Raw genomic sequence first — 27,533 nt, 5'->3', positions numbered from 1 at the left:
TGTGATATTCATACCATCAGCTCTCCATCACAGCCCTCCTAGGTTCTCAAACCTCCAGCTGGGCTGAAGACAAGAAGCTGGCATTTCCCTCTGCAGTAATTCCCACTAGGGCAGCGTTTCTCAAACTGGGGTCCACAAGGGTACTCCAGGGGGTCTGCAGACCCCACTGATTAACTCCTCCCCCTACTTCCCAGAACCTCCTGCATGCCAGGGGACAGCTGTTCAGTGGCGTGCAGGAGGCACTGGGAGGGAGTGGAAGGAGCGGGGATGAGGCGTATGCGGGGAGAGGGCAGAATCCTGTTCGGGACCGCTGGCCCCGCTGATCAACTCCTCCATCTCCCTCCCAGCAATCCTGCATGCCGTGGAACAGCTGTTCCCCGATGTGCAGGAGGCACAGGGAGGGAGAGGGAGGAGCAGGGACAGGGCATGCTCAGGGGAGGGGGCGGAATCACGTCCGGGGCCACCAGCCCCACTGATCAACTCGTCCCCCTCCTTCCCAGTGCCTCCTACACATTGAGGAACAGCTGTTCAGCAGCATGCAGGAGGTGCTGGGAGGGAGTGGTAGGAGCAGGGACAGGAAGAGGTGGAGCAGGGTGGAGCCTTGGGGAAGTTGGGAAAATCAATGGCTTTCTCTCATGAGTAAAAAAGTGTCACATAATGAGCCATACAAAACTTGGTTGCAGTGCCCTTCCCATTTCCCCTCTCCTTCCCTCTTTTGCTGCAGAATAAAGCAAGCGGAAATGACAACATATTTAAAAAAAAAATCAACAAAAAGATATAAAGATGGACAAGCCTATCAGCTCCTATTACCTACTCATCTCTACGCCAGCCACCAGTAAGTGATCAGGTCACACTCATCTCATGAAAATATGTTCCGTAACCTCAGGACATATTTCCTTTGTACACATCTCTTGGATACAGATACAATGACAATGAGCTAGAAAGACATCAGAAAAAAGGAATGAAATCAGAAAGACAGATAGGCCTATATTATCCTGATCCAGCTGTGTCATAAATATAAAGGGAAAGGTAACCACCTTTCTGTATATAGTGCAATAAAACCCCTCCTGGCCAGAGGCAACATCCTGTTACATGTAAAGGGTTAAGAAGCTCAGCTAACCTGGTTGGCACCTGACCCAAAGGACCAAGAAGGGGACAAGATACTTTCAAATCTTGGGGGGGGGAGCTTTTGTTTTGTGCTCTTTGTTTACGTGGTTGGTCTCTCTTGGGACAGAGAGAGGCCAGACAGAAATCCATCTTCTCCAACCCACCCTAATCCAAGTCTCCAATATTGCGGTAAGACAGGCAAGGTGGATTAGTTTATCTTTTGTTTTATGTGAATTTTCCCTGTGTTAAGAGGGAGGTTTATTTCCTGTTTTCAAAACTTTAAGGTTTTGCCCAGAAGGGGATCCTCTGTGTTTTGAATCTGAATACCCTGTGAAGTATTTTCCATCCTGATTTTTACAGAGATGATTTTTACCTTTCTTTTTTTATAAAATCCTTCTTTTAAGAACCTGACTGATTTTTCCATTGTTCCAAGATTCAGGGGTTTGGGTCTTCGATGATTTTGTAACAAATTGGTTAGGATATTATTCTCAAGACTCCCCAGGAAAGGGGGTGTGTAGGGCTGCGGGGGAGGGATAGCTCAGTGGTTTGAGCATTGGCCTGCTAAACCCAGGGTTGTGAGTTCAATCCTTGAGGGGGCCATTTAGGGATCGGGGCAAAAATTGGGGATTGGTCCTGCTTTGAGCAGGGGGTTGGACTAGATGACCTCCTGAGGTCCCTTCCAACCCTGATATTCTATGATTCTATGATTTTGTGGGAAGACGTCTCCAAGTGGGCTCTTTCCCTGTTCTTTGTTTAAAACGCTTGGTGGTGGCAGCATACTGTTCAAGGACAAGGCAAAGTTTGTAACCTGTGGGAGTTTTTAACTTAAGCTGGTAAGAATAAGCTTAGGGGGTCTTTCATGTCGGTCCCCACATCTGTACCCTAGAGTTCACAGTGGGGAAGGAACCCTGACAACCCGTATTCTAAAACTTTAGGTCATAAAAATCTCTTTTCCATTCCAGTTGAATGAGCAGAGTTACTTTGCCACTTGAATAATGAATACTTCCAGTGTGCATGGCAAATATTATACTACTTTCAAGCGTGAAGCTCAGCTAGCATGTTCGGGAATGTATTGATGCTACAGACCAGCATCCATCTCTAAAGCAGTATGCACAAAACAGGAAATAAAATAAACAAGTTCTTAATCATTTGCAAGCATCATAAATGCTTCTAGTTAAATCTAATACACTCAACTTCCACTTCATAATATTGTGAAAGGATTCCAGTTTATATTCTGAGAGAATGATGGAAGACTAGATCTAAAAATGGACATGACCACTTTGCACCAGTGGCCTTTAGCACACAGCAAATACAAAACATCAGTCAAATGACATACCATTGAAAGCTAGCAACACTGTAATCATGTGCTTCAACAACAGTTTCACTGAAATTCAGAAGCCCAAACAAAGTAAGATGTTCTTTGCTGCTTATTTTTCACATAGATTTTAATACTAATCTAGAGGTAGAGAACTGTGCATAAATTAACCAACAACTTGCTTTAGCATTCTGTAAACAAACAAACCAGCTATCCAGAAATTTGTTAAGCTTACATTCTTCTCACTTGACAGAATGGGAAGAGATGCTGGATAATATAAGACAGACATCTATCTATCTATCTATATATTACTATTTTACAAAAAACAAACCCACGATACTTTTGCATTGAGTCTCAAGTATCCTGGTCAGACAAACTCATCAAGCCAAAATATAAAAAGAATGCATATATGTTACTATTATGACTCTTGTAGATGAGCTACTGATATACACCACAGTTATATATAAACCACCATGTCTAGAGATTTTTGGATGTGAATTCCAGTACTTGTATTCCATGAGCATAAAGAAATATTGCCTCACTTCCTGTGAATTGAATTAAGCATCTCAAGCTATTTAGTAGGCTATGTCTAAGGAAATTCTATTTTTGATACTGTTTGTCCAAAGAGATTTTTGAGGATGAATTCCAGGACATTTTGAGGGTTCCCTGTAAAGTGTTGAAGTGTTTTGCCTAGAGATGTGTCCTCTTGTATTTACTTTTTGGATTCTGAAGATTCATAGGAGGCAGGCCAACCTTAGGTTCAATGAGGATGTTCAGTCACACTATCATGTTCATACCATTCATTTTTATCCAAAATGCTTGTATTATTTGCATTTTCAAGACACACATATTAATGAACCTCTTGAGACTTGGCATCAGTCAAAAAAGTTTTCTTCACCTTTATAAGCAATACGTTTTGGGGTACAATATATGTTTGAAGTAATTTATAAACAATCATTCTGAATTTTATGTGACTAAAACTGGAAGTCATATTATCATAATGTTCTTCCCATTTTTCTTCATTAGTCTGCCTCAGTATCTCAAGTCTGTGTCCCCATAATTTGGGGTATTTTTCTATCTGATTTAAGAAGTGTTCTGTACTGTGTATACAATATGCTATTTGAATCAATAGGCAAGTGGAAAAAGGACTGAAGTCTTGAGTCATTTGTTCTGTTTTTCCATTGTTTAGTATGAAACAATATGACGGTGCGGATTAAAACTTTGTTTATTAAAGTGAACATTTCAGGCTTATTGCTCTTAAGGGATCTAATAAGTAATTCCAGTTTTTTATATTTTCTAGAGATTAGGTAGGACTTTCCTGTGGAGCATTATTTATAAATGTACACCGGACCCTTGCTAGAATGCGGGATTTGGGATCCATGCGTGGGTGCCGCATTAACGCGCGGATCGCGTTATAGCGGGGACCGCGTTAAAATGAATTCCAATTAAAGTAATTAAATTTGGGATCCATGGCCACGACCGCGTTTTATGCAAATTCGCGACATATAGATGTGTGTTCTAGCGAGGGTCCGGTGTATATGTGAAATCTAGTGAACCAGGTCCTGGAGCCCAGAACCAGTTTCTAAATTTAGATGTATTACTTGATATTAAAACAAACTATACTACAAACAGATTTTTCTCCAGTAAACCTTTCAAATACTCATTTAAGGCCCTGGCTCAGCAAAGAATTTAGGCGCTTGTATAGTCCCACTGACATAAATAGAAAAAACAGTTACATACATCTCGTAACTGCTGTTCTTTGAGATGTGTTGCTCATGTCCACTCCAAGTAGATGCGCGCGCGCGCCACCTGCTTCAGAAGGTTTTTCCCCTTGCAGTACCTGTCGGGTCGGCTGTGAAGCCCCCTGAAATCGCACCTTCATTGCGGTTTATATTAAGTCCCAGCCGACCCGCCACCTCTTCAGTTCCTTCTTGCCGGACACTTCAACGAAGGGGCGGCGGGTGGGTCTTGGAATGGACATGAGCAACACATCTCATAGAACAACAGCTACAACACGTAGGTAACCATTTTTTCTTCTTCGAGTGCTTGCTCATATAGATTCCAAGTAGAGTGATTCCCAAGCCTCACCTAGGAGGCAGGGTCAGTGTTCATGGAATGGCTGACTGCAGTGCTGCTTTGCCAAATGTTGCATTTTGGCCCGAGGGCCACATTGGGGTCGCAAAACTCTGTGGAAAGCCAGGTAGGGAAGGCTCTGCCTCCCCAAACAACCTGCCCCCACATCCACCCTCTCCCACTTCCCACCCCGACTGCCCCCCTCAGAACTCCTGACTGCCCCCTCCCGGAGCCCCCCGCCCCAACCACCCCCGGGACCCCGCCCCATCCAACCCCCCCGCTCCCTGTCCCCTGACTGCCCCAATCCCTATCCACACCCCCACCCCCTGCCAGGCCCCCCGGGACTCCCATGCCTATCCAAATCACCCCCCGCTCCCCGCCCCCTTACCATGCCGCTCAGAGCAGCAGGACCTCACAGCCCTGCCACCCAGCAGGAGCAGCGGGCCAGAACAAGGGCGGTACAGTGAGCTGAAGCTACGGGGGAGGAGGGGGGGACAGTGTGGGAGGGGCTGGGGACTAGCCTCCCTGGCCGGGAGCTCAAGGGCCAGGCAGGATGGTCCCACGGGCCAGATGTGGCCCGCGGGCCTTAGTTTGCCCACCTCTGCACTAGGGGATTGCTTCCCATAGCAAGAGAGGAGCTGCTCCAACAACCGTCACTGGTGGTAAAAAGGAACTGAAAAGGCAGTGGGTCAGCAAGGACCTATATACACCACCATGAAGGTGTACTCCACGGGGCTCCACAGCTGACCCGACGAGTAACGCTAGGGGAAAAACCTTCCAACAACTGTGCACGTGGCACGCGCACACCTACTTGGAATCGACATGAGCAAGCACTTGAAGAACTACTCATATTTAAGCATGTGCATAACTGCTTTGCCAGATCAGGACTATAAAACAGTTTCTTTGCAGCTCTCCATTACTTACGGTACTTTATACCTATGATACTACTACTTTCACTTAATTATTGTAGTGTATGAAACATGCCCATTGTATTACCGAAAAATTCTAAGAATAAAACATTAAAAATACTGATTTTGCACTCTTCTAGCACCTATCTTCAAGGATCTGCATATCTTCTTATTCCTGTTCCATTTCTTCTTATTCCCCTTCTCACCCACTTCTCTATTCCTCCCTCACCACTCCCTTTGAAACCTTCTCTCATGTATTTTCATTTTTTCCCATGCCAAGTTCTGTGTTTGGAATAGTTTCTCACTTCTTGTGCAACAAGGCCCTGATCCAGTAAAGCACTTCTGAACAAATGTAATTTTAAGCATGTGAGTAGTCTCACTGAAATTATTTGGACTATGTGTGTGATTAAAGTTACACGTGTGCTTATGTGTTTTGCTGGATTGAGGCCAAACTGCCACCTTCTGTTCTTTCAAAGCACTCCTTAAAGCTTACAGCTTCCACAAATCCCCTGAGAATTAATCTATCAATGAAATATATCTTTAAAAAACAAAAAACGTTTAAGAGCTGTCCTCCAGAGCATTCTGTATGGTAATATCATTGTTGAGGCAATGACTGTGTCTTCCTTTGTGTATTAATTCAGCAGCAAACAGACAATGTTCAACAACAACAAAATCAGAATCCTGCAATTAGTAGCCCAAGTCTATTTTCTAGGGGCACATGACACATAGCAGACCAGACAAAAATATTCTGCAATAAATAGCTGTAACATTGTTTTGCCAATAGCCACTTTCTGTCCATTTTACTTACTTTTTTTCCTATTTGAAAACTTTAGTCTGAAAACCTGTGAGATAGAAAAATGAGTGGAGATTCTTGCTGCTAGGAGCTAGACAGAAAAAATATTTTCTGGCATTTGTCTAATTTCTTGTCTGTCATGCAAAAAGTAATCCTATCAATCTGGATTCAAAAAATGGTAATGTATTTATATGTCTATCCATACTATGGATTCCCTACAGTAAAAAATATTATAATGTTCTAACTTCTGGGCTAAAATTTATAAGGGCACCTCCTTCTTCTCCCCTCTGTTTCTCAAAGAAGTACTGATCTGACTTTGGCACCTAACTCCAGGACAGGGTTCGTGACTGTGAATTCTGAGTGGAGACAGGTGCTTAACTTCCTCTGCATGGCAGGGTTTAGGCCAAACCCCTCTGCTAGTTATTTCCTACTGGCTTGCTTAGGTGGCTCCCCAGTCAGCCAGCTGGCTTTTGTGGATCCCATTCTTAGGTGCCTAATTCTCCGTTCCATTGTATCGAGAGCCTGGGCACCTAACTCAGGTTTCTACTAGCTGGATAGGTGCCTAAAAGATAGGGACGGCAACACTCAATATTGCAGTGCCTGAATCCCCCTTGTGAATTCCACCCTTGGAATGAAATGGCCTGTTAAAGTACTTGTATAATTGCATAAGCGAGCTTGGTGTACTAATCTATATGGAGCAGAGGCTGCTATTGCTCTTGCAATGTGACCTTGTCAGCGGATTGGATAACACCATATGTCTTGAAGTTTTTGTTTTGTCCAAACCATGAATCTAGAAACAAACTATAAACAGCAAGAGAGAGACTGGCAGCTGCACAGGTTAATATTGGAGCAGTCTCCAGTTTTCTCTGTTTTCTTAAAGAAAATTGTATTGTTTAAAAATAAGGTAAAGTTTTAAACTTCACAGCTCTGAATAATAATAAAAAGAGAAGCTATTACATTTCTCTCTGTACCAGTACCTGCTTTTGACTTGAAAAAGTTTGAATGTTAAGCTAATGAGGTGACCTAATTATTGAACATGCAAGAATCACCAGTCAGTCAAACTAGTTCTGAATGCTCAACCACTTGAGCTCTAACTTGCTGACTATTCAAAAGTGCTTCAGAATTCTAAATATCATTGCTTCTGTGTATCTTACTGATTAGAGCACATCTATATTCTTTATGGCTGTTTCCACTTTAGTATCACAGAATCCATTGAGAAACCATCCCTTTGAGAAGACAAACTATAAAATACTGGGGAAAGTATTCCTGTGCTAGATGTCAGCTGGAGGCCCTCAACCAAAGAGGAAGACTTAAGCAAAAGTTTGAAAAACAAAACAAAAAACACACACACAGACGCACACACACACCCAGGGCAGAGTCTCTAACAACAAAGAGACAAAAAGAAAAGGAGTACTTGTGGCACCTTAGAGACTAGCAAATTTATTTGAGCATAAACTTTCGTGAGCTACAGCTCACTTCATCGGATGCATTCTTTTTGTGAATACAAACACACACAGCTGCTACTCTGAAACCTGTCAACAAAGAGACAGGATCCAGAAAGAAGCTAAAATTGGAGATTAAGAACTTCTGATTTTTAAAACAATTGAAACTTTCTGCTAATTTTCTCTTATCCTATTCAGATCGTAAGGGCAGCTCCATCATAAGCTTCCACATACTGGAAGTGAATGCTTTTCCTGCCCAGTATGCCAAGAACTAGAAGCCTCTGCTCACCATTGATGAAAATCAATATACACAAAGGGCCAGATTCACCCTTACTTTGATTAGCCCCATTGAGTTCAATGGTACTACTTACAGAATAAGGAAAAGATGGCAGAACATGGACCCTAGTGACTGGGAATGCAGTTGAGACTCTTAGCCACCTACCATACACTCGCTTGTTGGTATACCAAGGAAACCACCTTACCTTGCAGTTTCTTCAACACAGCCACTTCCATTTTCAAGACTTGCTTTGGTTGCTGAGCTGACTCGACCTTTAGTGCAACATTTTCCCGCGTGAGCAAGTCCAGAGCATCATAAATTTCTCCAAACCCCCCACCTCCTATCTTCCTCAACTGCATTAAAAAGAAGCATATAGAGGAGACAAAAAAGACAAAGGAAACAAAATACATTAATATTTCTATGCATTGTTCTCATAGTAGGAAACTACCAGTATAACATGTTACCACCACTTTTTAACTAACATGATATTAAACATGATTTCACCCTTAGTGTGGACAAGAAGAGTCATGTTTAAAAATGTGTTAGCTCATTGTGGTACCATAAGAGGACCCTATGGTTAACGACTATCAGCTAAACCACTTTGTCCCCCATCTACACTAGGTTTTACATAGTGTTTACCATCATGTTAGTTAAAATGTTTTAGTAACTTAATAAAATTTCCTATTGTAGAGATAGCCAAAGAAAGGACTCCACAGTATACCCAACATATTCATACCTCATATAATAAAATCGCACCTAATCCCCAAAACAAACTAACAAAATCATATCAATGTACAGTGAAATTTTTAAAAATATGCCCTCTTTTTCTTCTTCAGGAATATATACTTGGAGTATACACACACTTATAAAGTTCCTTGGGTCTCTGAACAGAACCAGTATAGCATTCTCTATTGTGTGCAATGACCTTTGCATAATAATTAAAAATAAAACCACCGCAATTTAGAAAAGATCATCTTTAAATTTGGATTTTTACTACTGCTCACAGTTCTTTCCTCCCCTAATTCCACTCATATTAACATAAGGCATATTACAAAAATTTCAATAATACACTATAACAATACAAAATCTCATAAAGAACATAAGAATGGCCATACTGGGTCAGACCAATCTATCTAGACCAGTATGCTGTCTTCCAACAGTGAATGGTGCCAGATGCTTCAGAGGGAGTGAACAGAACAGAGTAATTTAACAAGTGATCCATCCCATCATCCAGTCCCAGCCAGCAGGCAGAGGTTTAGGGACACCCGGAGCATTGAGTTGTATCCCTGATCATCTTGGCTACTATTCACCGATGGACCCATCTTCCCGGAATTTAACTAATTCTTTTTTGAACCTAGATATACTTTGGGCCTTCACAACATCCCCTGGCAACGAGTACCACATATTGACTGTTCGTTGTGTGAAGAAGTATTTCCTTATGTTTTTTTACATCTGCTGCCTATTAATTTCATTGGATGACCCCTGGTTCTTGTGTTATGTGAAGAGATAAAGAATATTTCCTTATTTACTTTCTCCACATCATTCAGGATTTTATTGACCTCTATCATATGTCCCCCCTTCTTCCCCCGCAGTCATCTCTTTTCCAAGCTGAACAGGTCCAGTCTTTTAAGTGTCTCCTCATATGGAAGCTGTTCCATACCCCTAATCATTTTTGTTGCCCTTCTCTGTTGCTTTTCCTATTTTAATATACCTTTTTTTGAGATGGGGCAATCAGAACTGCATGAAGTACTCAAGGGATGGGTGTATGGGTTTATACAGTAGCATTATGATATTTTCTGTCTTACCGGTGTTAGGAGAAAATAAGAAGCATCACAGAATATTTAGCTGACATGTGATACACTCAGAGCCAATATTAGAGGGTAGCCTTTCAGCCCCTGCTTTGGAGTTCACAATGGGCAGTCTGTTCTTTGGTATCGTAAAAGTTAGATTTGTTTCAGCCAGTGATTTAATTGATTATGTACAACTATCTCCTTCCACCCCTACAGTTCCAAAGCTGTTAAAGTAGGAATGCAGTGAAGAAGGGCGCCAGGGGCGGGAGGGGTCACATTAAGAAATATACCCTATTGCATTTTTACCACTTTTGCTCTGAAAAGGGCTGCCATCTTTTTCTCAGCAGTATTTGCTGGGGTCACCTGACTACATTATCCTGAATGTCATCTACGTATTTTGAGAATGTGGAAATCATCCAGCTAGAAATCCAGCCAGCACATTAGTCTCTCTTTAGGATTTGAAGATGGATCTAACAAGATCTATTGTATGTGATTAACCTGATGGAGAACGGCAGAGTAATTTTTTAAAATAACGTAAGTTCCTACCAAGAAGGAAGAATCTGATGATGCATAAAATATGATTTATTCATAAATTTTACTTGTATTTTTCAGCTCATGTACTGTAGCACCCCACCCCAATACATCTGTCTGTATCAAGTATCAAAAAAGGAGGACATGGAATGCCAATATGGAATTTCTGGGAGTTTCACTTCACAGCACCTTTCAACAGACAGGTTTATTAGGTCATTTTTTTGCAGTCCACACCAACTGTTTCCTTTACTATAAAGGATAAAGTACACCAAAAATCTCAAGATAGGGACCTTCATAAGTCACATGAATCTTTATCAAATACATACTTTATGTTCGTCTTTGCTAAGAGCATATCATTGTGAGTAAAACGTGTTACTGGCTGCCTGTGCTCTGGCCAGTTTGCATATATTTATAATATGCCATAGCTTACTGAATAGAAGCTGCAGTTCATTTTTGTAATTAAGGAGGGTATTGCTAAGTCATTGGCTTCAATACGACCTGCAACGGATTTGTTTTAAAAAAACACCACAACAAAACTGAGTTTGGACTATTTTTCAGATGAATAGAGGTGGCATGAAATATTGAAAACTGAGCAATTTGGAAGGGAAAGGATTTTTAGCCAGTCTGCTCATAACTATTTTAACACCTATTTAACTTCACTAACAAGTTAACATTAGGTAAAACAGTCTATTAAAGGGACACTGTCACCTTGACATTAAAAAAAAAAAAAACAACCATCACATGAAAATGCTGTACCTACTATGATTACAAGAAACTCCCGCAAAAGCAAACAAATATTTTCTGTTTTCCTGCTTTGTTTTATTCATTTGACAGTGCTTTGTATTTAGTCAATTAGCTTCTCACTTGTTCTCCCTTGCAGAAAGGCCCCTTATAATTATCAGAGTAACAAAAAAAACCCTTAAATATAAGGAGTTATACACACACACAAATCAGGACATAATGGTGCTCTGAGACATTGGGAATCTTTTAAAAATTTCCATGTCCCTTTAATGACTCAACACCTCTTTCTTTTTCATTTAAAATGTTAGTGTACACAATGTATACTCATATGAACAACATGTATGTGCATACATGAAACGTGTATGCATAAGAGCCTTTGTGGGGAGAGGGGGAAGAGGGAGGACTAAAGAGAAGACCAATCCTGGTACTTTAAAAGGCGAAAAGAAAAAAAAAGAAAAGAAAAAGAAAAGAAAAAAGAAAGTTCTTCAGAAACCAAAAGACAAGTCCAATTAAAAAAAAAAAAAAGTCCTTTACAGGTCACTTTTCAGACAGAAATCATGGAGACTAAAGATCAAACTAATAACAAAAGGGCAAGGTAAAAAGAAGGAAGATATGAGCACACAGCAGAAAATCAGATGTTGAAAACAAAATTAATCAAGGGACCAAAAGACACAGAGAAGAAAAACTGAACAGCGCATACACCAATGCTAGAGCCTGGATAACAAACCAGAGGACTTGAAATTGCTCATGAGAATAAAATCACTCTAGTATGTATTACTGAAACCTGGTGGGATGAGTCACACAACTGGACTGTTGAAATCAATGGTTATAACCTATTTAGGAAAGAGTGAGTGGGTGAAAGGGAGGAGGAAGCAGCACTCTGTATCAAAAATGGCATTACTTGTTTCAGAGTCACTGATAACTCAGAAGAAAATGATCTTGAATGCTTATGGATCAATGTCCTAAAACAGAAAAAGCACAAGATGGTGAGACCCTAAGAGCCCCTCAATGTCAACTGGCAGAGGGCCCACTGTACTGTAACTCCGTTCAGGCCTGACCCACTCACTACACCTAAACACATTGCGGTCATAGTACTGATCTTTAAAGAATGTTGTGTGAAGTATCAAATGAAAGCGGGTGAAACACTGTTCATAAATATCATTGTGTGATGTATGTACAAATGGTGTGTAGAGAATTATGTATGTGTACTGGAAATATGTTCCCAAAATATGTTTTGGGGGCAGAGTTGATAACAAGTTTGTCCTAGACAAAGGAATGTTGATTTGCCTGTTTGTCTGTGTCGCTAATGTAAATTTAGCATGATGCCAGAGACACTGGGCTTTTCATTTGCATTTAAGGTAAACACCAGTAATCAGGATGACTAGGAAACTGTATCGTGTCGACACACTGGAGGACATCCCACAGTCCGAACTGCAGAGGGACATTCTGACTCTTCAGACAAGGAACTGTGGGGAAAATAAGCAGCAGCAAAAGGACATCTTGTTATCCATCACTGAGGCAACAAAGAGGTCAGTGCTCTTTGCATTCCATGAATGGTGGATCCCTAACCACGTGGGACTGGTGATGCTCAGAAGTGACTGTAGGTGAGAAAACTGCCTTAGACAATGACTAGAGAGACAAGGTGGTTGAGATAATATCTTATTGGATCCACTTCTGCTGGTGACAGAGACAAGCTTTCAAGCTTACACAGAGCTCTTCCTCAGGTCTGGGAAATCTAGTGTCACAACTGAATACAAGATGGAACAGATGGTTTAGCATAAATGGTTAACTAGACCTCTCAGAGGATCTCAGAGCCCAGGGTCCAGCCTGAGCCCAAATTTCGACACTGGAATTTTATAGCCCCCTCCAGAGTCCCACAAGCCCGAGTCAGCTGATGCTTTAGTAGGACCAATTTCAAAAAGCTGAAAACAATTATGAACCAAATTAGATGGAGGGAAGAATTTAAACAGAAAAATGTGACTGATGATGGGGAATCATTTAAGAACACCTTACTAGATGCCCAAAAAAATCACAATCCTACAATTGAGGAAGAAGGTTGTGGTGGTTAAAAAACCAACCTAGTTTAGAGGGGAAGAGAAGGCAGTGAAAATTATAAACAAATAGAAGAAATGGTAAGTTGATAGTGATGAACATAAATCAGATGTTAAGAATTGTAGACAGTTGATAAGACAAGAAAAGGGACACAAGGATAAATCTATGGCTAGCAGAGTTAAGGACAATACGGAAGACTTTTTGAAATATATTAGGAACAAAAAGAATCCTGACAATGGCACTGGTCAATTATAGATGGAAATAGTAGAATTATCAATAATAATGCGGAAAAGGAAAAAGTGTTTGTGACATTGCACCTCATATTCTCCACAGTGATATTATTATATGATTATGGCATTTTTATGATGCATTTTGTACAAGATGGGTCATGTGAGGGGTCACTGGAAAAGTTAAGATTTGCTGAATATGATTATCCTATTTGTACACATGCATCATTTTTGTATCTAAAGTTAGGAATATTGACTATGTATCTGTACTTCAATCATACTTACTCTGGGTGGCACCCACAACTAGTCTTTTTGGTACAACAATGAAGAAGCCAGACAGTGCTGATGGAAGACCCTGGAAGAACTTAACCTTCTGTGAACTTTCCAGACAGCCTGTAAGTAATGGCTGCTATGACTCAGCAAGGTAGGCAAGGGCATATAACCAGGCCACATGACTCTGGACTCCATCTTGGGAAGTCAGTGTTTTTCCACAAACTGAGTTTGGGACAAAAGGGTTCCCACCACATGCTAAAGCTATATAAGGCAGGGAGTGACATCATCTGTTGTTCTTCACTCCCCACACAAGAAGACTCCTGGAAACACCTGAGGAACAAAGTCTGAACTGGGGAAAGTGCTGGACCCAGGCTAAAGGGATTTCTAGTGTGTGTGTGTAAGAAAACCTGGGGATTCCCAAGCTGCAAAGCAAGTGCAGCTTGTGCCTTAAGAATCTGCAACCTGCTTGTACCATTAGCCACAGTGAGAATTTGCTAATTCATATCCTATCTTTCTAGTATCTTAGGCTTAGTTTGCTTTGTTGTTTATTTACCAGATGATCTGCTTTGATCTTTTTGCTATCACTTATAATCCCTTAAAATCTATCTTTTTGTAATTAATAAACTTATTTTATGTTTTAATCTAAACCATAAAATTTGGATTGAAGTGCTTGGGAATCTTAGCTCAGGAGACCGTTGCATTTCCTCTCCACATTGACAGAGGGGCGAACTCTATGAGCTTATGTTGTACAGTTCCCTGTGCAGCACAAGACGGTATAATTTGGGGCTTATACTCCAGTGGAGGGAGGGGGCGTTCTAGGTTGGGAAGCTGGTAATTATTTTGGCTGTAACCTCTCTATTGTTGGTTCATGCAGTGGCTGGTCAGAAAGCCTGCATGTAATTGCATCTGGGTGTGTCCCTACCCATATGAATGTGCTGGAGAAAGTGTAGGACTGGGAGCAGGTCTGCAGCTTGTCACAGCAGCACAATGTGAGAGGGAGGCCAGGATGGTGGGTAAGAGGGCTCAGTGGTACCCCAGTTCCAGGTGACACTCCGGGGTGTGAACCTATCACAGTATTCAATAAATATTTCTGTCCTATATTTGTGAAACAAAACAGATGATGCAATCCATTCCACTAATATCTCGGAAAGATGTTAAGAAGAAACTACTAAAGATTGGACATTTTTAAATCAGCAGGTCCAAGGGTTTTAAAAGACTTGGCCGAAGAGCTCGCTGGGCTGTTAATTTTGATTTTCAACCCGTCCTGGAGCACTGAGGACGTTCCAGAAGACTGAAAGAAAACTAATGTGACGATTTTTAAAAAGGATAAACAGGATGACCTGAGTAATTACAAGCCTGACATTGATCCTGAAAAGATAATGGAGCAGCTAAGACAAGACTCGATTAATAAAGAATTAAAGTAGGGTAATATAGTTAATGCAAATCAACATGGCTTTATGGAAAAGAGATGCTTTCAAACTAACTTGATTTTTTTATGAGATTACAAGTTTGATTGATAAAGGTAATACCATTCACATAATATATTTAGACTTCGTAAGGCATTTGACTTGGTACCACACAATATTTTGATTAAAAAACTAGAATATAAAATTAATATGGCACACATTGAATGGATTAAAAACTGGCTAACAGAAAGGGCTTAAAATTAATTATAAACAAGGAACTGTGTTTGAGTGGCTGTTTCCAGTGCAGTCCCACAGGGTTTTGGTTCTTGGTCATACGCCATTTAATGTTTTTATCAATGAACCAGAAGAAAACAAAATAATCCTCAAAGTTTGTAGGTGATCCAAAAAGTGGGTGAGTAGTAAATAATTAAGAGGACAGTTCACTGGTCAGTGATTGCGCAAGCAAACACTGTGTGTTTTAATATACCTAAATGTAAATGTGAACATCTAGGAACAATGAATGTAGGCCATACTTACAGGATGGGGGACTCTATTCTGGGAAAAAGTGACTCTGAAAAAGATTTGGGGGTCATGCTGGATAATCAGATGAATATGAGCTCCCAATCTGATGCTATGGTGAAAAAAAGCTACTGCAATCCTGGGATGCATCAACATGGGAATCTTAAGTAGGAGTAGAAAAGTTATTTTACCTCTGTATTTGGCACTTGTGCAACCACTGCTGAAATAATGTCTTCAGTTCTGGTGCCCACAATTCAAGAAGGATGTTGATAAATTGCAGAGGGTTCAAAGAAGAGCCATGAGAATGATGAAAGGATTAGAAGACATGCTTTATAGTGATAGTCTCAAAGACCTCAATCTATTTAGCTTAACAAAGAGAAGGTTACCTGGTGTTTTGATTACAGTCTATAAGTACCTACCTGGGAAACAAATATTTAACAACAGTTTCTTCAATCTAGCCGAGAAAGATACAACATGATTCAATGGCTGAAAGTTGAAGCTAGACAAATTCAGACTAGTAAGGCAGAAATTTATGACAGTGAAGGTAATTAACCATTGGAACAATTTAACAAGGGTCGTGGTAGATTCTCCATCACTGACAATTTTTAAATCAAGATTGGTTGTTTTTCTAAAAGATCTGCTCTAGGAATTATTTTGGGGAAGTTCTATGGCCTATGTTATACAGAAGGTCAGACTGGATGATCACAATTGTCCCTTCTGGTCTTGGAGTCTATGAAACATGAACAGGGAAAATAGACAAGGGGGAACTAACAATGGCTTCATAAGGGTGTAGGTTTGACTAGGAGCTATATCTGCCTGTAGGCCTGAAATCCAAAGTCCACTGAAGTCAATGGAAATGAGGGACGTGACCGTCCCCCTCTATTCGACATTGGTGAGGCCTCATCTGGAGTACTGTGTCCAGTTTTGGGCCCCACACTACAAGAAGGATGTGGATAAATTGGAAAGAGTCCAGCGAAGGGCAACAAAAATGATTAGGGATCTGGAACACATGACTTATGAGGAGAGGCTGAGGGAACTGGGATTGTTTAGTCTGCAGAAGAGAAGAATGAGGGGGGATTTGATAGCTGCTTTCAACTACCTGAGAGGTGGTTCCAGAGAGGATGGTTCTAAACTATTCTCAGTGGTGGAAGAGGACAGGACAAGGAGTAATGGTCTTAAGTTGCAGTGGGGGAGGTTTAGGTTGGATATTAGGAAAAACTTTTTCTCTAGGAGGGTGGTGAAACACTGGAATGCGTTGCCTAGGGAGGTGGTGGAATCTCCTTCCTTAGAAGTTTTTAAGGTCAGGCTTGACAAAGCCCTGGCTGGGATGATTTAATTGGGGATGGGTCCTGCTTTTGAGCAGAGGGTTGGACTAGATGACCTCTTGAGGTCCCTTCCAACCCTGATATTCTATGATTCTATGAAATGGGCTTTGGGCATGCCCTATATGCCCTTCTTTTTATAACCTGACCTGATTCCCCACCTGGAAAAGTTCCCAAGTTATAAAGAGACAACTTGCCAATACCAGTCATAGGAAGCTAGGGAAGCCAATCACTGAAAAAGAAGAAGTAGAGAGATAATTACAAAAACAGCACTTAGTTGTGCGTGTTTGTTCGGCTTTTCTTTTAAGCTCTAAGAACTTAAAATTGGTTGCTCTTTAGACCTTCAAACCTGGCATGTGGCTAGCTGTCAAATATGGAAGTTGTTTAGATAAGTTTGAAGTTTTCATAAATACTAAACATAGGAGATGTAACAAATAAAGTTATAAAAATGATGCACAGTTTAAGAGATATTATGAAAAAAGCAATATCTTTAAAACTATCACATCAACTTTATGAATGTTATCTGTATATTTGTGAGCCAGGGACTGTAGGCTGGCTACATGGGGGAGAGTTACAAAGCTTGCTCCAGGCACTAAAATCAATGGAGGTTAATTACTGCTGACTGTGGGACAAGTAAAAAATTTCAAAGAAGTACCGTTGGTACATACTGGATTCAAGAAGCAAGGGAGACAAAGGAAGAGCTTAAGGTATAAAGAGCCAGCCTAGACTGGCTGAGCACCCCTCATTTTGACCCAACAACTGACAGAAGATAGTAGCCAGGAGGGCAAACCCTGCTATAAGAGTTTGGAACCTAACAGAGTCCCCATGTGGAAAATGCGGGACACCTGGTAAGCCTTAGTGTGCATGTAGACCTTTTTTTTGTTTTGTTTTATTACATTTTTGCGGTAATGCTTTCCATAGAAACATAGAAATGTAGAGCTGGAAGGGACCTCGAGAGGTCATTTAGTCCAGCCACTCTGCAGAGGCAGAACCAAAGAAAAATAAATGTGCTGTGCTTTGTGAAAACTGTTTAGTCACCGGTACAACATGGTCATGGCCCTTGAGAGCATGCAAAATGGCAGATGCTGAGCTAAGGTCACACCTGCTGAGATAAAGTGATGTTCAGGGGGACTGAAAGCCTGAACTCCTTGTCTGGAAGGAGAGGGATGTGAGTTGCACCCAATAGAGAGGAGATGGCTAGAGGCCTGAGACCTAAAGGAGCATCCCTCAAGCAGATCAAGGAGGGGTCAGACTGTGCAGTTACCCCCAAAACTGTGGCACACAATATGTACATTTTCTTTATCAATTAAAATCAGCCTCAACAACCCTCTCCACATTCAGCCAAATGACATGAAAACCCCACTCTACCAGCCTCCTCCTTACACAACTGAAATATGATGGCTGCGTGGAGAATGTTAGGAAATGTGTTCAGTTAATATTATTTTATGTATGGTGGTATAATGGAAGTAAAACCTGTGACTGGACCTGAGACAGTGATGTAACATCTTAAGACTCTGTAAAGACCCTTTCAGTTGCTAGGAGCCACCATGCAATGTTTGTTTGAATTCCAGCCACTGGGTGAGGATGGCTGGAAGGAAAAGTTGAGGCGGGCTGGCGGGAGATAGGTTGTTCCGGGAACTGTCTGAAGGTGTCAGGAAGGGACTCTAAATTATTTCATCCCTGGGTTTACTTGAAATGAAAGAAGTAAGGTATTGTTAATCAAGTCTGGGGTGCAGCTGTGGAGACTGGGTTTTCCTGCAGTGGCCTTTGATGAACATCTGCCATATTTATCAGCGAGCTCCCCACTTGTAAGGACAGTGTCCTTTGAATAAAAGACCCGACTGAGGGATGACAAGAGGTAAAATTTCCAAGTGCAAACCCTGGTGGTGGCAGCTGTTACCTGAATGCAAGATTAGATTAATTTACCTCCATAGTGAAGACAAGCCCTAAGACAACCGAGAATTTAATTGCACAAGAGTCAAAAAAATAAAGAGTCATGGTTCTCACAGCACTATTAACTCAGCCTCACTGCACTACTTCTCTTAGACGGGAAGCTCTTTGAGGCAGGGAATCTTGATTCCACTGATGTTTGCACAGGGCAGAACACATCAAGCAAGCCACCAGAAACAAATAATTCCTGGGTAAAATCCATGTTAAACTGGAGTTGCGGTGGAGAATACAGATCAGTAATTTAAGGGGAGAAAACATTACAAGAAGGTTGCAATTATCCCCAAAACCACACAAAACCATAAAATGAAGAGTTATTTGAGATAAGATTAAATTTAAAACTATGTTAAGATACACACATTTTAAAGGGGAATCTAAGTTCCTGTGCCAGGAGATAGAGGGTATGAGAGCTGAAGAGGTCATGGATGGTAGTGATATTTTAAAGACCACACAGGCACTTTTCCAGAGGAAAATGGGAGAAAGGTAACTGGAGTGAGGTTAGAGGAGCAGTATCCAGAAAAACAGAGGAGGTGACAGAGAAGTCTCAGGGAAGTGAAAACATTGGGGATGGATAGAGGGCCATGGTTGGAGCAAATGTCACCAGAAGCAAAGAGGCAGCAGACATGGGAGAACAGGTCTTAATTCTGTGCAATTCACGAACTATTTAATGATGTACAACTGTTCCCCGCTGCTCAGAAGCCAAGAGATTTCTCAGAAGCCAAGAAGCCTGGGCTTCTCTGTAGGGCACTACCCCCTGGATTCCAAAGGACAACTTCTCCTCATCTTTCATATTGGCTTCTAGTAGTACTGCTTGGCAAACTTTTCAAGGCCTCCATGCAAGCAATTAAGTTTCATTATACTGTCTATTTACATAATGTCTATAACAGTGAGCTAATTTAAAAGAATTAAGAACCCAGTTTTATTTGTTCTTATTACATTTAAATGGCAGCACCTCCATAGGTTAGATCAGGGGTCTCAAACAAACTCTCCCACCAAGCTCCCCACCCCCCCGGAGTTATTTCCTGCGGCCGCCAAGCTCCCCTCAGCTGCCGCCCCCCCAACCCCCTTCCAGCGCGCCATGTCCCTGCTCCTCTGCTTACCTCCAGATAGCAACTTTTGCTTAGCGCTTTCCAGGAGGAAGGGGGGAGGAGCGAGAAGCCATGTGCTCAGGGGAGGAGGCGGAGAAGAGGCATGGCAGGGGTGGGGATTTGGGGAAGGGGTTGGAATAGGGTCAGGGAAGGGGTGGGAAGAGGCGGGGCCTCATGGAAGGGGTGGAGTGGGGGCAGGGCCTGGGGGGCAGCTTTTGTATCTCTATATGAAAAGGTGTCAGTGATGCAGCCCTCGGGCCAATGTACTAGTCCTCATGTGGCCCTCGTGGTGATTTGAGTTTGAGATCCCTGGGTTAGATCAATACCTGCATTTAAAGTAGCATTTACTAAACTTGTACTATCAGGATTAACTCTTTACTTGCCAGTGATTAGACACAAATCTCTGATGGGAAGTTATAAATGTTTATTTGCTCTAAAGCTTCTCCTTTGAAATGGGACAGTTATCCCTCAGTCACATGGATCTTTCCATTAACTAATGAGAATTGCATGAGGACTGTAATGATTAGCATTATATTATAAGCATCTGCTTAAATTATTCCACCAATATTCATAGCTTAAGCACAATATCTCAAAGCAGGACTATTATTTGCTTCAGGGGAAACTTCACTTCTTATAAGATCTTTCCAATATTACTCAACTACCATTTGGTTTCCTTCCGTTTCTTGGCTCCTACCAGAATCCTAGCAGCAAGAATAGTGGGGCATCCAAAACTTGATAGTAGACCATCTTGCTATTAGTAAATAATAGTCTACAATAGCCTACAAGAGAATTCTTCCACTACGTGGTTTTCACGCCATCAAAACCTATAAACAGACCAGTTCAATGGATGGGCTCTTCAATATCCTACGGGAAAAGGTGAAACCCATGTTCAATTCACAGCCTGAAATGCAAGGTCTAAAGGCAACAAGATCCATCTATGGAAATTTAATTATGCCATCTGGTACTGACAAATGTTGTGAAGGGGCACTTGTGCCGTAATGAAATATTCTTACAGTTTTACTGTACACTGACTGTCAGGGCCTGTAAAGAGGTGGTCTGACCTATCAGTCTGAGCCTGGTTGGAGCCAGGATGGAGTTGGGGTCTCAATTGGAAGTCACACAGAGTCAGAGTTCAAAACTATGTCAAGTGTCAAGCCAGAGTCCAAAGCCACACTCAGGGTCAGAACCAGGGTCAGAGTTGAAAGACACTCCAGGAGTAACCAAAAAGTTGGAGTCAGAAATCACACAGAGTCAAAGATGGAGCCAGCAACAGGGGTCAGGGTGAGAAACCAGGAACAAGGTGTCGTAACAGCAGCAAGGACAAGGTGTGGTAGCAAGAATAGGAAGCAAGATGAAACAGCAGGAACCAGGGACAAGGAGTAGGAACTAGGTGAGGAGGCAGGGATTTGGTCTCAGGGTTGGGGCAGCAACAGAAGCAGTGACCACAGGAACCAGCAAACAGAGCTGGAAACCGGGGAGTTTGAGGGAGATGGGTTAGAGAAGTGAGGCAAGCCCCTGTTCCTTAGGGGCAGTGAGTGGGTTTTTGAGAGTGAGAGTTTGGTTGTTTGCTTGCTGGGTTTTTTTGGGGGGTTTTTTAGTTTGCAGAACTGGAGGGGGGTGGTGTGAGAGAAGCAGAGTCTTTGATCACAGCAAAGCCCTGATTCGGGTGCAGGGCTTCCTGTTGGGCTACAAAGGCAGCCAAGCAGCCAGCCAGCAGCACAGGAGCCAGCAAACAGAGCTGGAAACAGGGGAGTCTGAGTGGGAGTTTGTAAGGGAAGTTTGCGGGAGGGAGTATGTGGTGTTTAGTTTTTGGATTGTGTGTGGTGCGTGTTTTTTTCTTCCCCCCTTGTCAGGGAGCTTAGGTGCAAAGGTTATAACAGCTACAGAGGCAGCAGTGGTAGCGACCCAAGGAACAGGAGACAGTGAAGATGACTGGAAATGGAAGCTGCAGCATGTACATTATCTTGGAGCAGGTACCTGAAAAGTGGTTTGTTTGTAAGAAGTGCCTCCTGATAGAGCTGATGGAAGAGAAGGTCCAAGGACTACAGCTGAGTTCATAGAATCATAGAAGGTTAGGGTTGGAAGGGACCTCAGGAGGTCATCTAGTCCAACCCCCTGCTCAAAGTAGGACCAATCCCCAACTAAAAGAAGAAGATTCAAGCAGATGATGGAGGGAAGGCAAGAGGAGGCAGAAGGAAAAACTCAAGACTCGCCGTTGCAAGCTAGACTGGAAAACTGTGAGGACAGACTGCTGAATAAGGAAAGTGGCCAATGGAAGCATGTGACTATGAGAACCAGGCAGAGGAAAAGACCAACTAGTGAAGTAGAAATAGAGCTGAGCAACTGGTTTGCTGAGATGGAAAATGAAGAAGGGGCACAGCAAGCAGTAACCGAAGGTAGAAGGGCAAGGAAGAAGAGAAGAGCAGCTAGTCCTACAAGAAGAGGGGAAGAGTCAATGGAGATAGCCAAAGTTCGGAGGCCCAGGATGATCGAAAACTGCAGAAAATTGCAAGTGAGAACTAAAGACAAGAGGACTTGCAGCCAGAAAGAACAGAAGAGGAAAGACTGAAGAATCGCACCAACACCAGGAAGAGGCAGGTCTATGTGACTGGGGACTCCCTACTAAGAAGAACCAACAGGCCTGTCACCAGAGCTGATCCGGAGAACAGAGGGGCAAAAGACCTATCTGGCTTCAAGATTAAACTCGATAAGTTTATGAAGGAGATGGTACGATGGGAATAACATGATTCTGGCAATTAACTGATCTTTAACTATTCATGGTAAATAGGCCCAATGGCCTGTGATGGAATGTTAGATGGGGTGGGAATCTGAGTTACTACAGAGAATTCTTTCCTAGGTATCTGGCTGGAGAATCTTGCCCACATGCTCAGGGTTCAGTTGATCACCATATTTGGGGTCGGGAAGGAATTTTCCTCCAGGGCAGATTGGAAGAGGCCCTGGGGGGGTTTCGCCTTCCTCTGCAGCATGGGGCATGGGTCACTTGCTGGAGGAGTCTCTGCACCTTGAAGTCTTTAAACCATGATTTGAGGACTTCAATAGCTCAGACATAGGTGAGAGGTTTATTGTAGGAGTGGGTGGGTGAGATTTGGTGGCCTGCATTGTGCAGGAGGTCAGACTAGATGATCATAATGGTCCCTTCTGACCTTAATATCTATGAGTCTATGGGTGTGCTGTCTGCCAAGAGCTAAGATATGGGATGTTGACCTGAGGCTGAAGAGATTCCTAATGGGAGCTGGAAAGGGTCCACTGATTGTCCTTCACATGGGAACAAATGATACAGCTAGATTCTCACTGGAACGCATCAAGGGAGACTATGCCAGGCTGGGGAAGATGCTTAAAGAAATGCAGGCGCGGGTGATCTTCAGTGAGATTCTTCCTGTCCCCAGACGAGGAGAGCGAAGGCAAAACAAGATTAGGATGATCAACAGATGGCTCAGGCAATGGTGCTAAAAGAGGGGTTTGGGATGTTAGACCACTGGGAGGCACTTATGGACAGAGGACTTCTGGGATGGAAGTAATTATGCATGAGGAAGATCAAATTAAATGGTTACTAACCTTTTGTAACTGTTATTCTTCAAGATGTGTTGCACATGATCATTCCACTCTTGCTGTGTGCGCACCCTGTGCACAGTCCCCAGAAATTTTTCCTGCTGGGGTGGCTCGAGTGCCCTGTGTTGACACAGATATAAAGGGCCTAGCCAATTCCAAGCCCTCTCAGTTCCTTCTTTCCAGAAACTCCTATATAGAGAAGCAGGGCGGCAGGTCGTGGAATGGACATGTGCAACACATCTCAAAGAACAACAGTTATGAAAGATTAGTAACCATTTTTTCTTCAAGTGATTGCACATGTGCATTCCACTCCTGGTGAAAATTCCAAGCAGTTAAATAGGTGGAGGAATCAGAATTCATGTACACACAGACTGTAGTATAGCTCAAACAAATTTGGCATAATCTCTAGAGTACTGTGTGATAGTGCGCACTAATTATGAGGTTGCTGCTTTGCAAATGTCCAGGATAGGGATCTGCCCTAGGAAGGCCGTTGAAAATGCTTGTGGATCTTGTGGAGTGCCCAGTCAGCTTACCTGGTGGTGAAACACTTTCCAGATCATAACAAGCATGGATACAAGAAGTTATCCAAGATGAAATTCTCTGTGAAGAGATAGGAAGACTTTTCATTCTGTCTGCTACAGCCGCGAACAGTTGGGTGGACCGCTGAAATGGTTTAATCCTGTCTACGTAGAACGCCAGTGCTTGTCTAACATCTAATGTGTATAGACATTGCTCATCCCTATTTGAATGTGGTTTTAAGCAAAATTCAGGTAAGTAAATTGATTGATATGAAAATCTGAAACTATCTTAGTGAGAAAATATCAATGAGGGCGTAAGTACACTTTATCTTTAAAAAAAGCCTGTGTACGGTGGACCAGATGACCCTGTTCAGAGACCCTTCTGGCAGAAATGATAGCAATTAGGAAAACTACCTTGTACAAAAGGTGTAGTAAGGAGCACATTGCTGAAGGCTCAAATGGTAGTCCCACAAATTTAGACAAAATCAAGTTTAAGTCCCAAGGGCGAATGGGCTCCCTTTAATTGAGGGTATAATATTTCCAGGCCTTTAATCAATCTAATTGTCATGTATTTAGAAAAAACAAAAAACAGTTATCCATGTGAAGTTGGAAAGCTGATATGGCTGCCAGGTGAACCCTGATAAAAGAAACTGCTCAGTCTTGCTGTTTCAGGTGCAGCAGACAGTCAAGTATATGTTGGATGTCCGAATGCATCAGCAAGACTCCAATTTGACAAGCCTAGACAAAGAATCTCTTCCATTCTGACAGGAAAGTAGCCCTGATGGAGGGCTTTCTGCTACTTAGTGAGACCTGATGAAATTGCTCCAAGCAAGCCTGCACTCTGGAATTTAACCATAGCCTTCCCATGCCGTTAAATTACTTGGATTGCAGGTTAGAGTGGAGCAGCCAACCGTGGTTCTGAGAGATCAAATCAGGGTGTAACGGGAGTGAGATTGGATCAGTAGAGTAGAGAACCAGTGTTGGTGGGGCCACACTGGGGCTATTAAAATAACCTGGGTGTAGACCTGCTGGATCTTTAGCAGTGCCCTGCACAGAAGCGGGATTGGGGGAAAAGCGTAGTAAAGCTTTTCTGCCCAGAGTAGCAGAAGGCTGGTGACATTTTCTTTTGTACTTGTTCGTAAATAGGTCTATTTGGGGAGTCCCCCACTGTTGGAAAAATGCACCTGGCTACATCCAGGCAAAGAGACCACTTGTGGTAACTGGAAAATGACCTGCTCATGTGGTCTGCTAGCACATTCTGCACCCCTGGAAGGTGAGAAACATCAAGGTTGAATGAATGGGCTATACAAAATTCCCAAAGGTGAACTGCTTCCAGACAAAGGAGGGACAAGCAAGCTCCTCCCTGCCTGTTGATGTAAAACGCTGCTGTAGTGTGGTCTGTAAGAACAAAACAGGTTTCTCCCCCTGATATGAGGAAGGAAAGCCTGACAGGGAAGACGAATCACCATGAGCTCTCTGACGTTGATACGAAGAGCGAGCTTCCTCGAGGACCAAAGACCTTGAGCTCAGAGGAGCCCCAGGTGAGCTCCCCACCCTAGAGCCGACGCATCTAAGACCAGAATCATCAACGGTTAAAGGAGGCATGCCCGAACAAACATTGAGAGGATACAACCACCAGTTCAGCAAAATTAGAACCCATGAAGGTACCGGGAGCACACTGTCTAGATGAAGACAGCTTGGCAAGTACACTGGGGCCAGCCAAGTTTGGAAGAGTCTGAGGTGCAGCCTCACATGTTGTACTACATATGTGCATGAGGCCACGTGTCCTAGGAGTCTTTTACAGTTTCAGGCTGTTGTGACAGATCTCAAGATTCATCCAGTCTCAAACAATCAAACAGATTGAAATATCAATTCTGGGAGAAACGCTCTGGCCTGTATTGAGTCCAACACAGACCCTATAAACTCTATTATCTATTCTGGGCAAAGGATACAGTTATCTGCATTGATCAGCAGGCCTAAGGCCTTGAAGGCTGATTAAATGAGTTGAATGCTGGATATAACCTGAGCTTTGGACCAGCCCCTGACTAGTCAATCATCTTGGTAAGGACAGACCTGCATTCCTAGTCTGCCAAGGAATGCTGCTACCATGGCCATGCATTTTGTGAACACCTGAGAAGCTGCAGACAGGCCAAACAGAAGCACTATGAATTGGTAATGTGAGTGCTTCACTACAAATATGAGGAACTTTCTGTGCTCTTGGTATATCAACACCAAGATGATGTCTCGAACTGAAGATGCCAAACCAGTCTCCAGGATACTGAGAGGGAATAATGGATGCCAGGGTGACCATGTGAACTGTTATCTTTTTGAGACAGTTGTTGAGCTAACATGGATCTAAAAAATAGACCTGAGACCTCCCTTGGCTTTTGGGATTAGGAAAAAATGAAAGTAGAAACACTTCCTTCTTAAATTCTGAGGAACCTCCTCTATGACTTCGATGTAAACGAGAGACTGAAGCTCCTGGACCAGAAGTTCTTCGTGAAAGGGGATCTCGGAAGAGGGATCGGGAGGGAGGGAAGGTGGAAAGGTGGGGCAGAAATAAACTGAAGAGAGTGTATTCCACTTCTACAGTGCTCAACATCCAATGGATCACAGAAATACTGGACCAACCACTGAAAAAATGGGAAAGGCTGTTTGCAAGCAAAGGAAAAAGGAGTTTGAAATCCTGGGAACTGGTACTGCATGCTCAAGCATCCCATCAAAATGCTTGCTTAGAACCCGCTGGATGTCTCAGGGGGCAGGCATTGATGCAGAGGTATAAGGAGAAGGTGATCTATGCCTAACACCTCTACTCTCCTTTCTCTGCCGCTCCTGTTGGAAAGCTAAAGCAGACTACTGGAGGGGTTGCTGAGGCTGAAGTGCTTCCTGGAAGGGGCTGGAGCGTACAACCCAAGGGGCTTTAGAGTTGCCCCTGAGTCCTTTAACCCAGTGTTTCTCAACCTTTTTATGCTGGCAACACCCTTTGGACTTCCAAAAAAATTGTGACACCCCCGCCCCCCCTTAGGCCTGGTCTACACTATGGGGTTAGGTCGAATTTAGCTGCAGTTAGGTCGATTTTAAAATGAATGTGTCCACACAACCAACCCTGTTCCGTTGACCTAACGGGCTCTTTAATTGACTTGTGCACTCCTCCCCGACGAGGGGAGTAGTGCTAAAATCAACCTTGCTGGGTCGAATTTGGGATAGTGTGGATGCAAATCGATGGTATTGGCCTCCAGGAGCTATCCCAGAGTGTTCCATTGTGACCGCTCTGGACAGCGCTTTGAACTCCGATGCACTAGCCAGGTACACAGGAAAAGCCCTGGGAACTTTTGAATTTAATTTCCTGTTTGGTCAGCATGGCGAACTCAGCAGCACTCAGCAGCGCAGATGACCATGCAGTCCCCCCAGAATCGTACAGTGTAGAATGTTTGTACACTCCCCCTATCATCTCTGTCCCTGAGGTTACCGCAGATTAGAAGGCAGAAAAAAACGCATCTGCAGGGCAGGTCCTGCAGTCTGTTGAACCTCCTGTGGGAGCCCAGAGAACTGCAACCAGGAACTCCTATGCTTGTCAACTGCCGAACCCATGGACATGGCAGCTGAGCCAGCCGCATCCAGAGCGGCTTGCAGC

The 27,533-nt window shown here is 42.8% G+C and overlaps 1 protein-coding gene across 6 annotated transcripts in view; it reads right to left on the bottom strand.

The window, feature by feature from the left end:
- Nucleotides 1-27,533, bottom strand: part of TTBK2 (tau tubulin kinase 2) — a 210,336-nt gene that overhangs the window by 134,047 nt on the left and 48,756 nt on the right. For all 6 annotated transcript variants that reach the window (XM_073348603.2, XM_073348604.2, XM_078853330.1 and 3 more), the window contains one exon: nucleotides 8,121-8,268. In XM_073348603.2, coding sequence (XP_073204704.1) covers nucleotides 8,121-8,268 — 148 coding nt within the window. The remainder of the gene's footprint in view (nucleotides 1-8,120; nucleotides 8,269-27,533) is intronic.

Source organism: Lepidochelys kempii, chromosome 6, assembly GCF_965140285.1.
Source record: "Lepidochelys kempii isolate rLepKem1 chromosome 6, rLepKem1.hap1, whole genome shotgun sequence".
In the NCBI taxonomy this organism is placed as follows: Eukaryota; Metazoa; Chordata; order Testudines; family Cheloniidae; genus Lepidochelys; species Lepidochelys kempii.
The sequence above is the reverse complement of the archived record's forward strand: the minus strand, read 5'-3'. Positions and strand labels throughout refer to the sequence as shown.